This window comes from Schistocerca gregaria, chromosome X (assembly GCF_023897955.1).
Source record: "Schistocerca gregaria isolate iqSchGreg1 chromosome X, iqSchGreg1.2, whole genome shotgun sequence".
NCBI classification, from domain to species: Eukaryota; Metazoa; Arthropoda; class Insecta; order Orthoptera; family Acrididae; genus Schistocerca; species Schistocerca gregaria.
The window spans coordinates 642,707,297-642,724,293 of NC_064931.1; the positions used below are offsets into that span (position 1 = coordinate 642,707,297).

The 16,997-nt window shown below is 41.2% G+C and overlaps 1 protein-coding gene across 4 annotated transcripts in view; it reads left to right on the forward strand.

Annotated features, from left to right (window-relative positions):
* Window positions 1–16,997, forward strand: part of LOC126298667 (endothelin-converting enzyme homolog) — a 368,726-nt gene that overhangs the window by 277,616 nt on the left and 74,113 nt on the right. For all 4 annotated transcript variants that reach the window (XM_049990097.1, XM_049990099.1, XM_049990098.1 and 1 more), the window contains exon 7: window positions 4,805–4,975. In XM_049990097.1, coding sequence (XP_049846054.1) covers window positions 4,805–4,975 — 171 coding nt within the window. The remainder of the gene's footprint in view (window positions 1–4,804; window positions 4,976–16,997) is intronic.

Consider the following 16,997-nt stretch of genomic DNA (forward strand, 5'->3'; position numbering starts at 1 on the left):
GTCGTTGGATTAATTTTATTTTCGAATTGACACTCATTTGAATTAAACAGAATGCAGCATCACAGCTAACTTAGTAGCAAAAACCTTATTTCTTTTGTGTTAAAAACAAGTTTATTCCTGACTGACAGCATCCACTGACAATCGGTGGTTCCTCAGCAGCCTCAAGAAAGACTGAAGTTATCGAACGTTTCAGATCCACACCAGATGAAGTTGCAAGGAGTAGGAAAATATATTTTAAGGATTATTTTTCGCCTTTGACTGTCACCTGTTTTCAGTCGCCACGGTTGCAGTTTCGACTGTAGGGAAATGTTAAAGTGAAAGTTTTCATGCATATGCACATATCAAAATATTTAAACATACTCTGGCGGGAAAAAAGTCGCATCATCAAGAAGACGTTGTGCAACATAAACGAAAGTTAGTAGGCGTGTGTCTACCTCTGAAAGATGATGTCTATTCAAATTTCACGCCAGTCACAGAAGAGTGGAGCTAGTAGCGCCCCTATGAGGATACGGATTAGGTTTGCTTTAAATACGCGTTGTAACGGTCGTGAGCGTTACTTACCTTTGAGATTGGACGTGGTGAGTTGATGTTACTCAAGAATGCCCTTAAAGCGACAAAGACTCCGTTATCAACACCTCACTGAGTTTGAATGAGGTCTTGTAGGTGTAATAGGGCTACGAGATACTGGATGTTCCTTCTGCGATACTGCGGATAGACTTCACAGGACTGTAGCCACTGACAACACTCTTGGCAGCGATGCTCACGGGAATGTACTGTAGGAAGAAGAACGTGCTCCGGACGGCCATGTGGCACTACCGAGAGGGAAGGCCATCGTGTTAGGTGTATAGCTCTGGTGCATCGCATAGTATCTACAGCAGCGATCCGAACAGCAGATGGCGCCACAGTGACACAACGAATTGTTACAAATCGGTTACTTCGAGGACAGCTTCGAGCCAAACGCCCTGTAGCGTGCATTCCACTGACCCCAAACAACCGTCATTTGCGACTTCAGTGGTGCCAAGCGAGAGCTCACTGGAGGACTGGGTGAAAGACTGTCGTGTTTTCTGATGAAAGCTAGTTCTGCCTCGGAGTCAATGATAGCCGTGTGTTGATAGAAGGAGGCCAGTTGGGGCCCTGCAACCAAAGTGTCTGCGTGCTACACACACTGGGCTACACCTTGAGTAATCGTCTGGTGTGCGATTCTGTATGACAGCAGGTGCAATATCGCGATTATCCCACGCACCCAGACTGCAAATTTGTACGTCAGTCTGGTAAATCGACTTGTGCTGCCATTCATGAACAGCATTCCAGGTAGTGATTTTCAATTGGAACTGCTTGCCCACATACCGCTGTTGTAAACGAATATGCTGCTCCACAGAATGTCGACATGTTGCCTTGGCCTGCTTGATCGCCAAGTTCAAAAAATGGTTCAAATGGCTCTGAGCACTATGGGACTTAACATCTGTGGTCATCAGTCCCCTAGAACTTAGAACTACTTAAACCTAACTAACCTAAGGACATCACACACATCCATGCCCGAGGCAGGATTCAAACCTGCGACCGTAGCGGTCACGCTGTTCCAGACTGAAGCGCCTAAAACCGCACGGCCACACCGGCCGGCTGATCACCAGGTCTGTCTCCAATAGAGCACATATGGGACATCATTGGGTGACAACTCCAGCGTCATCCACAATCAGCAACAACCATGCCTGTATTGACCAACCAAGTGCAACAGGTGCAATATCCAACAAACTGACATCCGACACCTATACAATACAGTGCATGCACGTCTGCATGCTTGCATTCAACATTCTGGCGGTTACACAGGTTATTAATGTACCAGCACTTCTCATTTGCAATGGCTTATGTCACACTTATTTTGACCTGTGATCTTGAAATGTTAATCACTTAAATATGCTACATAGAGAACTGTATTAAAGAAGTTTCATTACTCAGCATGAAGTATTTTCGGGTGCTGCAATTTTTTTTCCGTCATTGGATGAGAAATAAATCTTTCGCGATGGCACTATTCTCTAAAACTTTCTCGGAGTTCTTTTCTTGTCAATTCATGGTAAAACATGGAGTATTTGACGATTACTTCCATCGTCTTCGTCAGGAGCTACAGTTGCTGGTGCCTGAGACGAGGGAGGCAATCGTCGAAAGCTCGAGGTTTTACCCTGAACTGACGCGACAAGAAGTACGAGAATGTTTTATACGTACTCTGAGATACATAAACATTTCACACCACTGTCAATAAAGTTTAGTCAATTGATGTTACGCCAGAACACGAGCATTAAAGTGGAACCATCGCGGAAAATAACCAGATGGGTCAACGCTGAAGGTAAACTAATAAACGAGAAAGTATCCCGGCAATGTTGACTGCAAATGGCTTTAACAGACGATTACATTGCAATTACAGCTATTGATCAACAAAACTTTTCTAATAGTTCCAGCAACCTACAACTCTGACAGTTAGTGCTATATGCCAACTATTACATGTCAATGGCTTGTGAAATGTAGGGGGAAAAAAACTCCATCTGAAAAGGTATCGGAAGGCCCAACGGTTCCGACAGACCGTCGTGTTATCCTCACGCGATAGGCGTCACTGGATGCGGATATGGAGGGGCCCGTAGTTAGCAAACTTCTCTCCCGGCTGTTCTCAGTTTTTGTGACCGGAGCCGCTACTTCTCAATCAAGTAACTTCTCAATCGACCTCACAAGGGCTGAGTGCACCCCGCTTGCCAACAGCGCTCGGCAGAACCGCACGGTCACCCTTGCAACTGCTAACCAGTTCCGAGAGCGCCTAACTGCAGTGATCTGATTGGAACTGGTGTTACCACTGCGACAAGGCCGTTGGCTAAAATGTGGAAGACACCATATAAAACGTGTTACTTCCAGACAATGGCAAAGATATCTACTCTAATTCACAATGCTTTAGTTTATGAATTGTGGATAAAGTGTGAAAAAGACCCACCATGGCTTAATACCGAAATTCGGAAGATGATGAGGAAACAGAGGCTGTTGCACTCTCGGTGCAAAAGAGAGCACACAAATGACGATAAACTAAGGTTAGTAGAGATTCCTGCGTCTGTGAAATGATCTATACATGTAGCATACAACAACTGCCACCGTCACACCTTAGAAAAAAATCTGTCAGAGAAACCGAGAAAATTCTGGTTCTATGTAAAATCGCTATGCGGGTCTAAGACTCCCATTTAGTCCCTTGTTGAACAGACTGATGTGGCAGTTGAAAATAGCAAAACGAAAGCCGAAGTTTTAAATTTCGCGTTCAAGAAATCGTTCACGCATGAGAATCGTACAAACATACCTTCATTTGTGAATGGTGGGCTCCATGTGGTTCCCAAGTTGTGCAGCGACCGTAAACCATAAAATTATCAAATAAGCAGCAACCAGTCGCAAAATCATGTTTTATTTATTTGATATTTGACCTCTGCTTAAGACAGTGTTACCACTCAGGGCACATATTCGTTGAAAGCACCGATGATGGCTGTTAATCAATTGAAATCGATTTGTAAAAGTAAATAAATAAAACATGATTTTGCGACTGGTTGCTGCTTATTTGGTAATTTTATACCTTCATTTGACCATCGGACAGACTCCCTTGTGGACGAAAAGTAACAAGCGTCTCTGGCGTAGAGAAGCAACTGAAAGATTTGAAAGCAAATCAGTCACCAGGTCCATATGGAATCCCAACTCCGTTTTACAAAGAGTACATTACGGCATTGGACCCTTAATTAACTAGCATTTATCGCGAATCTCTCACCCAGCACAAAGTCCCAAGCGACTGGGAAAAAGCACAAGTCACTCCTGTATACAAGAATAGAAAGAGAACAGACCCACAAAATGACTGACCAATGTCCCTAACTTCAATTTACTGTAGAGCCCTTGAACATATCTCAGTTCGAGTATAATAAATTTTCTTGAGCAGCTTATGGCCAAGCATCAGCATAGTTTTAGAAAGTATCGCTCGTGTGAAATTCAGCTTGCTCTTTTTTCACATGATACGCTGCGAGCAATGGATGAAGGGCAACGAGCAGATTCGATATTTCTAGATTTTCGGAAAGCCTTTGACACGGTGTCCCACTGCAGGCTGTTAACAAAGGTACGAGAATATGGAATAATTTCGCAGATATGTGAGTGGCTCGAAAACTTCTTAAGTAGTAGAAATCAATATGTTGTCCTCGACGGCGAGTGTTTATCAAAGACAAGAGTATGGTCAGGAGTACCCCAGGGAAGTGCGATAGACCGCTGTTATTATCTACACACATAAGTGACTGGGCGGACGGGGTGGGCACAAATCTGCGGTTGCTTGCTGATTATGCTGTGGTGTATAGTAAGGTGTCGAAGTTGCATGACTATGGGAAGATTAATAATGACTTTGACAACATTTCTAGTTGGTGCGATGAATGGTAGCTAGCTCTAAATGTGGAAAAAAGTAGGTTATGTGGATGACTAGGGAAAACAAACCTGTAATTTTCGGATAAAGCATTAGTCGCTCATTTGCGAGTGAAACAGGAGAGTAAATGACTATTCGTGGTACAGCGTACCCTCCGCACGCACCGTACGGTGGCTTGCGGAGTATCTATGTAGATGTAGATGAAGATTTTTGGTGGTCTGCTACATACGTAGGTTCTTACGCTTGCCTATATTGTATTAGAAGCAAGTAGAATTTCAAAGTAACAGTAAGATAATACGTAAATTAAAATATCACATGGTATTATAAAAACTATAAATAATTAATATTTTGTTCAATTTTGTTACTAATAACTGTCATCCTTCTTAGATTGGTGTGCTGCTTGGTGGTGAAGAGAAGAACGTGCGCACACAGATGAAGGCGGTAATAAAGTTTGAAACAGAATTAGCAAAAATCATGTCACCACAAGAAGACAGAAGGGATGAAGAAAAGCTCTATAACAACATGGAGCTGGATTTGGTGCAAGCGAAGGCCCCCTTTGTAAGTACTATCTATTCTGATTGCTATGACTGCAAATAAGATTTATAAATGTTTGCTTTTCTTATAAGACTATATTAAAAAGTCGGTAATGAAATTTAGTAAATAAAATCTCTTCTTAGCAAATAATGTATGTATATTTGCTTCGAGGTCAGTATATATTAGCTGTTACTTCAGCACTTCTTTCTCGCTACGTCATTTTTGAGAACTACTTGTTAAGGGTCAAAATGTTTAACTATAGAGTTTCAAAAACATTCATCCGATTTCACACCACACATCTTCTACAGGGATAAAAGTAGAAACTTGGAGTAGAATTTAACTCATGCAACTTCTCGGCAGTATCTGGTGAAATGATCGCATTTGACATTATTGATGGTGATCCATCCGTTGGATGGAGACGTTAAGATTGGCGGCCGTCTTGGTGCTATTCATGAGGAGTGGGCTGTGTACCCGCACCGTGTTTTACATTCTCCATTCTGTCATCATCATTCAACACAAACATAAAACAGCACGATACATGCATACATTACACTCGCCTGTACTATACCATTACACATACGCCACAATTCTCGCATATCCGGAAGGAAAGCGGCCAATGTGCGAGTAGGAAGAACACAGTTTCCGACAGGCGGCTGAACCTACGCTCGTTCGATTCTCGGCCGGACTCGGTATTTTCTCTTCCCAGGGACTGATGTTTGTGTTGTCCTCATCATCATTCGGAAAGCGGCGAAATAGGAAATGTAAAGATTGGGAACTTGTGCGGGCGCTGATGACCACGATGTTGAGCGTCCCACAAACCAACATCATCATCATTCACGTGAAAAAGTTTCCGCCGTGATTATGGCCGCACAACGCTAACAGCCTTTGAACGCGGAATTGGTAGTTGGAGCTAGACCCATGGGACGTTCCATTTCGTAAATCGTTTGGGAATTCAATATTCCGACATCCACAGCGTCAGAATGTGCCGAGAATACCAGATTTCAGGCACTACCGGACAACGCAGTGCCTGACGGCCTTCACCTAACAACCCAGAGAAGCGGTGTTTGCTAGAGTTACCAGTGCTAGCAGGCGACCAATACTGCTTGAAACAACCGTAGAAATTGCGTTGATTGGCTGTTCCGTCGGTTCCTGGTAGAATATTTTACACATTAAAAATGAAACACACACAACTTTGATGTAATATTCTACAATATTATAGAATATTACACCGGTGTTGTGTGTGTTTCATCCATAAAGGCAGAAATCAATATGGGAAGTAAGACGAGCGTATCCGTTAGGACAGTGCGGCTGAATTTGGCGTTAATGGACCTTGGCAGTGCAGACCATACGACGCTATGGAACCGATTGTCAATAAGGCACTGTGCAAGCTGGTGGTGGCTCGATAATGGTATGGGCTGTGTTTACATGGAGTGGACTGGGTCCTCTGACCCAACTGAACCGATCATTGACTGGAAATAGTTAGGTTCGGCTACTTGGAGACCATTTGCAGCCATTCATGGACTTCATGTTCCCGAGCAACATAGGAATTTCTTATGGATGACAGTGTGCTATGTTGCCGGACCACAATTTTTCGCGATTGATTTGAAGAAAATTCTAGACAGTTTGAACGAATGATTTGGCCACCCAGATCGCCGGACATGAATCCCATAGAACATGTATCGGACATAATCGAGAGCACCGTTCGTGCATAAATTCCTGCACCGGCAATACTTTCGTAATTATGGACGCCTACAGAGGCAGCATGGCAGTGACTTGTAACGGCTTGTTGAGTCCATGTCACGTCGAGTTGTTGCACTACGCCATCCAAATGGAGATCCGACACGTTATTAGGAGGTAGTCCATGACTTTTGTCACATCAGTGTATTAGGTGGTTAAATCAAGTAACTAGCAGGGAGGTACTGATTCGAATTGGGGAAAAAAGCAATTCATGATACAGCTTGACTAAAAGAAGCAGTCGGATGACAGGACACATCTTGTTTATGATGGAATCGTCAGTTTGGTTAAAGAGGAAAGAGTGGGGAATGAAACCTGTAGAGAGGGACCAAGGAATGAATGCAGTAAGGAGATTCAAACGGATGCAGGTTTCAGTAGTTATTTGGAGATGTAGAGGCTTTCACAGGACACAATAGCGTGAAGAGCTGCATCAAACCAGTCTTCGGACTGATAAACAACATGGCACTTTACCTTCTACAGTGTAAGCGGAGTTCTGATCTCGCATTGTACAATTGTCGTCCACTGTCGCTTGATATCACTATACGAGATTATTTCGGATGGTTCGTTAAAGACTCTGTCTCTGTGCCAACCCATACAACTACTTTGGATGGACTATGACGCTGTATTTACCAGCAGTGACTGCAGTATGTTCAGAAATGGTCAAAAGTATGGGGCGAGCTTATTATCGTTTGAATGCTGGACCTGCCTCTGGTGGAGTGGACATTTGACATGGATGAAAGGTAAACGAAAACTTTTGATCCTAATCGCAACTGTAAAAAGTATATCAGTTTTGCATCTGCATGAATATAAAATTTATACCCTTGTAAAATTGGGAGGTTCTTTTGAAAATATAATCTTTTTTAGTCCCATGCGTAAAAACCCACTGGTGACTACGTAAGAATCGCAAAAAAATGCACATCATTTTTTCGTATATATGTCCTACTGGAATATGCCATCCAGTATTTTCCTCAAGGGAGCGCCTTCTCTTTTGTGGGAGGAAATCAAAGACGATAAAAAAAGAATATAAGAACGAACTGTGAGGGACGGACCACCATCACATCAATGGCGGACGGCAAGTTGCCCACAGACCGCGGACTGAGCATCTCTAATGTTGAAGATATATAGTCTTCAACATGGAATCGGATGAACTTTTTTGGAACTACCTGTAATTACTAACTAAATCAACAACCAGGAGAGAATTCCTACGTAAATGATGTTCCTTTACAAATACACTACAAGTTTCATTTACACTGAAGTGCCAAAGAAACTGGGTTAGGCAAGAGTATTCAAATACAGAGATATGTAAACAGGCAGAATAAGGCGCTACGGTCGCCAACGACTATATAAGACAAGCACCTGGGCAATTGTTAGATCGGTTACTGCTGCTGCAATGGCAGGTTATCAAGATTTAAGCGAGTTTTAACGTGGTGTTATAGTCGGCGCACGAGAGATGCGACACAGCGTCTCCAAGGTAGCGACGAAGTGGTGATTTTCCCGTACGACCATTTCACGAATGTACCTTGAATCCGGTAAAACATCAAATCTCCGATATTGCTGCGGCCGGAAAAAGATCCTGCAGGAACGGGACCAACGACGACTGAAGAGAATAGTTCAACGTGACAGAAGTGCAACCCTTCCGCAAATTGCTTCAGATTTAAATGTTGGGCCATCAACAACTGTCAGCGTGGGAACCATTCAACAAAACATCATCGACATGGGCTTTCTGAGCCGAAGGCCCACTCATGTACCCTTGATGACCACATGACACAAAGCTTTACGCCTCGCCGGGACCCGTTAACACCGACATTGGACTGTTGATGACTGGAAACATGTTGCCTGGTCGGACGAGTCTCATTTCAAATTGTATCGAGCGGATAGACGTGTACGGACATGGAGACAACCTCGTGAATCCATGGATCTGCATGTCAACAGTTACTGTTCTACCTGCTGGAGACTCTGTAATTGTGTGGGTCGTGTACAGCTGGAGTGATATTGAACCCCTGTTACGTTTAGATACGACTGTGACAGGTGATACGTACGTAAGCATCCTGTGTGATCACCTGCATCCATTCATGTCCATTGTGGATTCTGACGGACTTTGGCAACTCCATCAGGACAATCTACACACCACACGTCCAGAATTGCTGCAAAGTGGCATCAGGAACACTCTTCTGAGTTGAAACTGTTCCGCTAACTCCTCATACATGAACATTATTGAACTTATCTGGGATGCCTGGCATCGTGCTGTTCAGAAGAGATCCCTACCCCCTCGTACGCTTGCGGATTTATGGACAACCCTGCAGAATTCATGATGTCAGTTTCCTTCAGTGTACTTCAGATATTAGTCAAGTCCATGCTACGTCGTGTTGCGGGGGCACTACACGATATTAGGCAGGTGTACCAGCTCGTTTGGCTCTTCAGTGTATTAAATTAGTGATAATCATAGGCGTGCATGGTGTTCGCTTATTAAAAATTTCCTGTCTATTCATTTTTTAAGCTGATCGTTTTCTCTGATTGTTCTTGCTCTGCATGGTGCCAAGTGAATAAACGAGATCGAAGAACTGGGCTAAATATTTTATATACGCCTAGCTGCCGGGATCCTATATTTAGATTAGTGTCTTTGTACTTTCAATAACTTTTGTAAAACTCTGTTGCTGGACTGATGTAGGCCATGAGTGCTGCTGCAATGCAGGCGTGCAAAGGGGAGAGGGACGTATCTGATGTACGGGTCTATTACTTCATGTATTGCAACCAGCGCTCAACAGGTCCGAGCTCTGATGGGTCTACTCAGTTTGATGGCAGTCACGATAAGTCCGACAGAGAGTCATGTTAGTTATCGATAGAAGTAGAAACTTACGCATCCGAACAATTTTTTGCATTTATTGGAAAGCTACTTAGATACAAAAGGAAAAATTGAATACGACGGGCAGCCACGGACGTCCACTGTCTGTGATTCCATTGAAGCATTTAGTAGGCTGTAACAGCCCGTTCCGCTTATATGAAAGGAACCTGCGCTAATACTGCGAGAGAAAACCATCTAGGACAAGAGGATAAGCCGCTTAGTGCAGTGGGTCCACATGACAAAGGAAACTAATGAGTCTAATCAGTGTGTCACAGATAGCTTCCAAAGTGAAAATAATACAGAGAAGTAGTTCTCAATGCAGACAAAAGGTGCAACGAGAAACAGGAGGAAGAGCGTAACAACGGTAATATAAAATACGAAGTGATGCAGAACGAGGCAGAAAGGTAGTTTCGCGGAAGTTATAAAGTGCTAAGGCATAAGCATAGAGAATACCAGTACCCAACGTAGAGGAGAACAATCTATACAAGAGCCTCAAACAACGAAAAATCTGGAACGAAACAAACAGACGATATTTCTTCTGATAAAGTTTTAAAAAATAGGAGATGGAGGAATAGGGAGACTTCAGTCTGAAGAGATGCAACAGGTGGGAGGAAATGAATTATAGAGTCACAAACATTAGTTTCATGATTTAATTGGGCAGAATCCACAGAATTTTTACAGCACATGTAAGAAATATAAGACTATAAATAGACATTGGGAGCCTGAATGAAATCCAAGCTGACAAAAGTTATCGAATTTAGGTGAAAATGAATACGCAATGGACTTAGACATCTGTACATACCAAGATATGCCACACTTAATATAAATAGTGAACTATATGTTGGCTTTAACATCCTTATAAAATAAGGTATAAGCTTCAATTTGATACCAACGGTAGGTAGAGAGGCACAGCCATGTAGAATCAAAATGTACTGGTAGTTAATATTTACATTCTATGTCGATGAGACCATGCATGAGACAGACGAGAAGAAATTTTAGCATTTCAGCTGTGTGATTCGAAAAGCTGAATTCTACAACTATAATTGTTCTAACGAGTTGAGATTTTAATAGATGGGCCTAATATGAAGGACGCGTCGATGCACATACACCCTAGTCGAAAAATCCTTTCTTATGCAATTGCATCAGCTACTGGTGGCCTAGTTACGTTCTCTGTTACGGAATATAGTTGTTTAGGAATGGTTCTTGGGAGCGTATATCTGGCCAATGAGTGCTTCAGTTCATTATGTGCGGCACATCTGATTAATGGTTAACGGCAAAACAACTGTTTGGAGAGTCTAGATGACCAATATTTTTCTCACTTTAGAAAGCTCGAGTTGTGAGTCGATCTTAGAACCTTTGTATTCCGCAACAAAGAAAGTATCAGCAACCAATATCATATTGAGTAGAGTATGTTTAGCTAAAAGAGAATCCTTGTTACACTATGTCAAAGTCAAAGCGTAGAATAAACACACAGAAGAATTTTACATTATATGTCATACAGACTATTACCATAAACCGCTGTGTTAGACTCAAAACTTCTTGCCTTGAGAAGAGTGAAGTCAAAAGATACCCCTTTAATCCAACAGTCGTTTCTATGAAAGAAATGAAAAAGACAAAAACTGCTCTCTATATCAGCCGGCAGTGTGGCCGAGCGGTTCTAGGCGCTACAGTCTGGAACCGCATGACCGTGACGGTCGCAGGTTCGAATCCTGCCTCGGGCATGAATGTATGTGATGTCCTAGGGTTAGTTAGGTTTCAGTAGTTCTAAGTTCTAGGGGACTGATGACCTCAGCAGTTAAGTCCCATAGTGCTCAGAGCCATTTTTTTGCTTTCTATATCATTTATTTAGAGATGAAAAAAGAGCACTCCAAAAAATAATAACACAGTTAACAGTAGAACACGAATGCATACATAAGCGTAAATTTGTACGAGGAGGCAGACAGGAGTAGATTTATAATTTCATAAATGAAATAATTAATTGTGAATACGAGTATGATAAAGGACTTATGAGTGAATATCGCAACAAGAAATTAATAACAAGTAAGGTCTTTCCGCAGCACCTGGTTTAGATGGCTTCCCTCTGAAATTTAATTTGGTATATTGGGATATTTTACGGGGAAGAAATCACTGTCATTTATAGCGAACTACTAAGAGAAACACTTATGCCGCATAAGTTCTCCAGCTTGTGGTAGTACTTGTCGCCTAGGCTAATGACGCAAAGGAGATAAAAGACTGTACACCAAATGCGATGCACAAGGTTAGATTAGATTATATTAGTTTTTAGTTCCATAGATCCGTGTTGAGGAGATCCTCGTGGATGTGGAACATGTCACCATTTTTAATTTTTTATTTTTTTAAGCTGAAATAACAATACTAATAGTATAAATACTGTATATACAACACATCATTTGTTTCTATTAAAAAATTCGTCAATGGAGTAGACGGAGTTGGCCACTAGTAAGTCTTTCAGGCTCCTTTTAAACTGATCTCTATTTGTAACTAAATTTTTTATGTTTGCTGGCAAATTATTGAAGATGAGTGTTCCTGAGTAGTGGACCCCTTTTTGAACTAAAGTAAGTGCTTTTAAGTCCTTGTGCAGATCATTTTTGTTCCTGGTATTGTATGTATGAACTGAGCTGTTTGTTGGAAAAAGAGATATATTATTTAGGACAAATTTCATTAAGGAGTAAATATACTGAGAGGCAGTAGTTAGTATACCCAGTTCTTTGAAGAGGTGGACTACAAAATGTTAGCATGGCTGATCAATGACTGAATAAAGTAACTTTTCACCAAAATGTGAGGTCCTTATCAGGCAGAAATATGATATATATCTTATTTTATTTTTTATTTTACACGTCTACTTCCGTAGGACCAAATTGAGGAGCAAATCTGAAAGGTCGTGGAATATGTCAGTACATGAAATTACAACGTAACAGTAATAATACATAAAATAAAATACTTATGAACCCAAAAGAAGACTAGTCAGTAAAAATGACAGCATTAAGTCACTGAACAAGTTCATGAACGTGGGCTTTCCACGATAGTCTACGATCTGTCTGAACACCAATAAATTTAAACTTTTCAGTTTCACTAATCGTATGCCCATTTTGTGAAACTAAAACGTCGGGGTTTATTGAATTATGTGTTAGAAACTGTAAAAATTGCGTCTTACTGTGATTTAGCGTTAGTTTATTTTCTTCAAGCCATGAACTTATGTCATGAACTGCACAATTTGAAACACTGCCAATGTTGCACACAACATCGTTTACTACCAAGCTAGTGTCATCAGTCAACGGAAATATTTTGGAATTACTTGTACCTCTAGGGGCATATCATTTATACAAAACAGGAACAGGAGTGGCCTCAGCACTGATCCTTTGGGCGCCCTCCATTTGACCGTGCCCCACTCAGAGCCCACATCATAGCCTCTCTCAAAACTGTGGGTAATGACTATTTGCTGTCTGTTGTTAAAGTAAGAGGTGAACCTCTTGTGAGCTGCTCCCCGTATTCTGTAATGGTCCAACTTCTGGAGCAATATTTGTGATCAACACAATCAAACGCCTTAGTTAGATGCCTAGCGTTCGAAACCTTTTGTTTATCAATCTGGTACCCCATAAAGAAAAGAGAATATAGCATTTTCAATTGTTAAACCGCTTCTAAAACCGAAATTGATAGCAAATTAAATAAAATAAAATGATCAATTACTCTTACATACACAGCCTTTTCAATAACTTTAGCAAACACTGGTGGCATATAAATAGGTCTAAAATTGTCTACATTATCCCTTTCTCCATTTTTATAAAACGGCTTTACTACTGAGTACTTTAATTGGCCAGGAAACTGACCATTCTTAAAGGAAAAATTACAAATATGGCTAGGTACAGGGCTAACATGTGTAGTTCAGTACTTTAACATTCTGCTAGGTACTCCATCATATCTATGAGAGTCCTTAGTCTTCAGTGATTTAATTATTGACTCAATCTCCCCCTTGTCAGTATCACAGAGGAGTATTTCAGACACCAATCTCGGAAAGGCATTTTCCAAGGGAGTAATATGATTTCCTGTTTTTATTTAGTTTAGCAGCAATTCTTAGAAGCCGGCCGGAGTGTCTGTGCGGTTCTAGGCGCTACAATCTGGAACCGAGCGACCGCTATGGTTGCAGGTTCGAATCCTGCCTCGGGCATGAATGTGTGTTATGTCCTTAGATTAGTTAGGTTTAGTTAGTTCTAAGTTCTAGGCGACTGATGACCTCAGAAGTTAAGTCGCATAGTGCTCAGAGCCATTTTTTTAATCAATTCTTAGAAAGTGATGTTAAATACTGTACATATATCTGACTTACCAGTAACAAAAAAAGTTTTGGTACGAACTGACTTCATTTCGTCGACTTTGTGCTGCTGATCAGACACTTTCTTCATAATTGACCATATGGTTTTAATTTTTTCCTGTGAATTAGATATTCTATTTGCATAACAATACTCTTTGCCTTCCTCATAACATTTTTAAGCACCTAACAATATTGTTTGTAATGGGCTAACGTAGCTTGATTGTGACTACATCTAGCATTTTGATATAATTCCCACTTTGTTCTACATGATATCCCACCAATCAGCCACATGGGTTGCCTACTACTGCTAGTACCCCGTTTAGAACATTCTAATGGAAAGCAACTCTTAAAGAGCAAATGTGTTAAGGAAACCATTATGTTTATCATCTATGTTATCAGCACAATATACATCCTGCTACTCTTGTTCCTTGACAAGGTATAAAAAGCTCTCTATTGCTGTTAGATTAACTTTCCTACATAGTTTATAATTATAAGTGACATTTGTTTGAGTACAAATGCCTTTTAGTGTTAAAATTTGTGCATCATTGTCTGAAAGGCAATTCACCCTTTTACTAACAGTATGCCCATCTAGTAATGAAGAATAAATAAAAATATTGTCTATGGCTGTGCTACTGTTCCCTGCCCCCTAGTTGGAAAAAACGCAGTCTGCATCAGATCATATTAATTTATGAGATCTACCAACGTCCTTTTTCTTGCACCATCATATACAAAATTTATATTGAAGTCACCACATATAACTAATTTCTGGTACTTCCTACAAAGTGAATCAAGAACCCTAACTAGCTTGAGCAGAAATGCTCTGAAGTCAAAGTTAGGGGACCTATAAACAACTACCCCTGGACAACATTCAAATATCTGTTCAGTGAAGTGCCGTGATACGACTATGGACTCAAAAAAATGGCTCTGAGCACTATGGGACTCAACTGCTGTGGTCATCAGTCCCCTAGAACTTAGAACTACCTAAACCTAACTAACATAAGGACATCACACACATCCATGCCCGAGGCAGGATTCGAACCTGTGACCGTAGCGGTCGCACGGTTCCGGACTGCGCGCCTAGAACCTCGAGACCACCGCGGCCGGCGACTAAGGACTCAAACGGAATACTGTTTTTTACGTACATAGCCACTCCCCTCCCCACAAAGAACTCCTTGAAAAACATCATCTAATCTGTATCCTGGTAATGGAAGCCTCTGAATTGTCAAATTATTTAAGTGGTGCATACAGAAGAACAAGAATCCTCCAAAAAATCCCACTTGAACAATGTTGTAAGGCTACTGGCGCAAAAATCCCACAGACTACAAATATTAAAACTGGGCCGAATTTGAGTATGATGGGCACCAATTAGATACAGCCACCCATAATCAGCAAGGAAACCAACATGACATAATACATATAAATTGTACGTTAAATTTTTTCCCAACGCACAGCACAATAAGAGAACAGCGAGAAAGTGACTTAAACAGATTATAGAGGATTTTCTTGTTAAATGAATATGCGCTTAGTAAGGCAACCTACACTGCGTCAGTTATTTCTAGCTGCACAGTGATGTACAGCGAGGAAAACAACCACGCTGTAAAAAGCACTTTAATAGTGATAACGAAATCTATGTTCACAGGACTAAAGTCGAGACAGTGGATGCCATCAATCAACGAGGTTCACATAAATACAGACTTAGAATATGTATATCACTACTCTGTAGGCATGAGATGTCTGCCAGGAATTTTGCGTAATACACGTTGCCAGAAGTGTACTGCGGCCAATGGAGATTACTTTGAAGGTGAATCGACGGGCTTTGTTTTAATCTTCTGTTTCCTAGGTTTTTTTCCCTTTATTGTAGCTTCCATTTCCCATCAGGGGCGGGCTGGCAGCAGCAGAAGCGCTGCTCTTCAGCCGAGAGACATAAATAGACAGGAATACATGTAAAAAAAACTTCAAATGTGTGTGAAATCTTGTTGTTGTTGTTGTTGTTGTCTTCAGTCCTGAGACTGGTTTGATGCAGCTCTCCATGCTACTCTATCCTGTGCAAGCTGCTTCATCTCCCAGTACCTGCTGCAACCTACATCCTTCTGAATCTGCTTAGTGTACTCATCTCTTGGTCTCCCTCTACGATTTTTACCCTCCACGCTGCCCTCCAATGCTAAATTTGTGATCCCTTGATGTCTCAAAACATGTCCTACCAACCGATCCCTTCTTCTAGTCAAGTTGTGCCACAAACTTCTCTTCTCTCCAATCCTATTCAATACCTCCTCATTAGTTATGTGATCTACCCATCAAATCTTCAGCATTCTTCTGTAGCACCACATTTCAAAAGCTTCTATTCTCTTCTTGTCCAAACTACTTATCGTCCATGTTTCACTTCCATACATGGCTACACTCCAAACAAATACTTTCAGAAACGAATTCCTGATACATAAATCTATATTCGATGTTAACAAATTTCTCTTCTTCAGAAACGCTTTCCTTGCCATTGCCAGTCTACATTTTATATCCTCTCTACTTCGACCATCATCAGTTATTTTACTTCCTAAATAGCAAAACTCCTTCACTACTTTAAGTGTCTCATTTCCTAATCTAATTCCCTCAGCATCACCCGATTTAATTTGACTACATTCCATTATCCTAGTTTTGCTTTTGTTGATGTTCATCTTATATCCTCTTTTCAAGACACTGTCCATTCCGTTCAACTGCTCTTCCAAATCCTTTGCCGTCTCTGACAGAATTACAATGTCATCGGCGAACCTCAAAGTTTTTACTTCTTCTCCATGAATTTTAATACCTCCTCCAAATTTTTCTTTTGTTTCCTTTACTGCTTGCTCAATATACAGATTGAATAACATCGGGGAGAGGCTACAACCCTGTCTCACTCCTTTCCCAACCTCTGCTTCCCTTTCATGCCCCTCGACTCTTATTACTGCCATCTGGTTTCTGTACAAATTGTAAATAGCCTTTCGCTCCCTGTATTTTACCCCTGCCACCTTTAGAATTTGAAAAGAGTATTCCAGTCAACACTGTCAAAAGCTTTCTGTAAGTCTACAAATGCTAGAATCGTAGGTTTGCCTTTTCTTAATCTTTCTTCTAAGATAAGTCGTAAGGTCAGTATTGCCTCACGTGTTCCAACATTT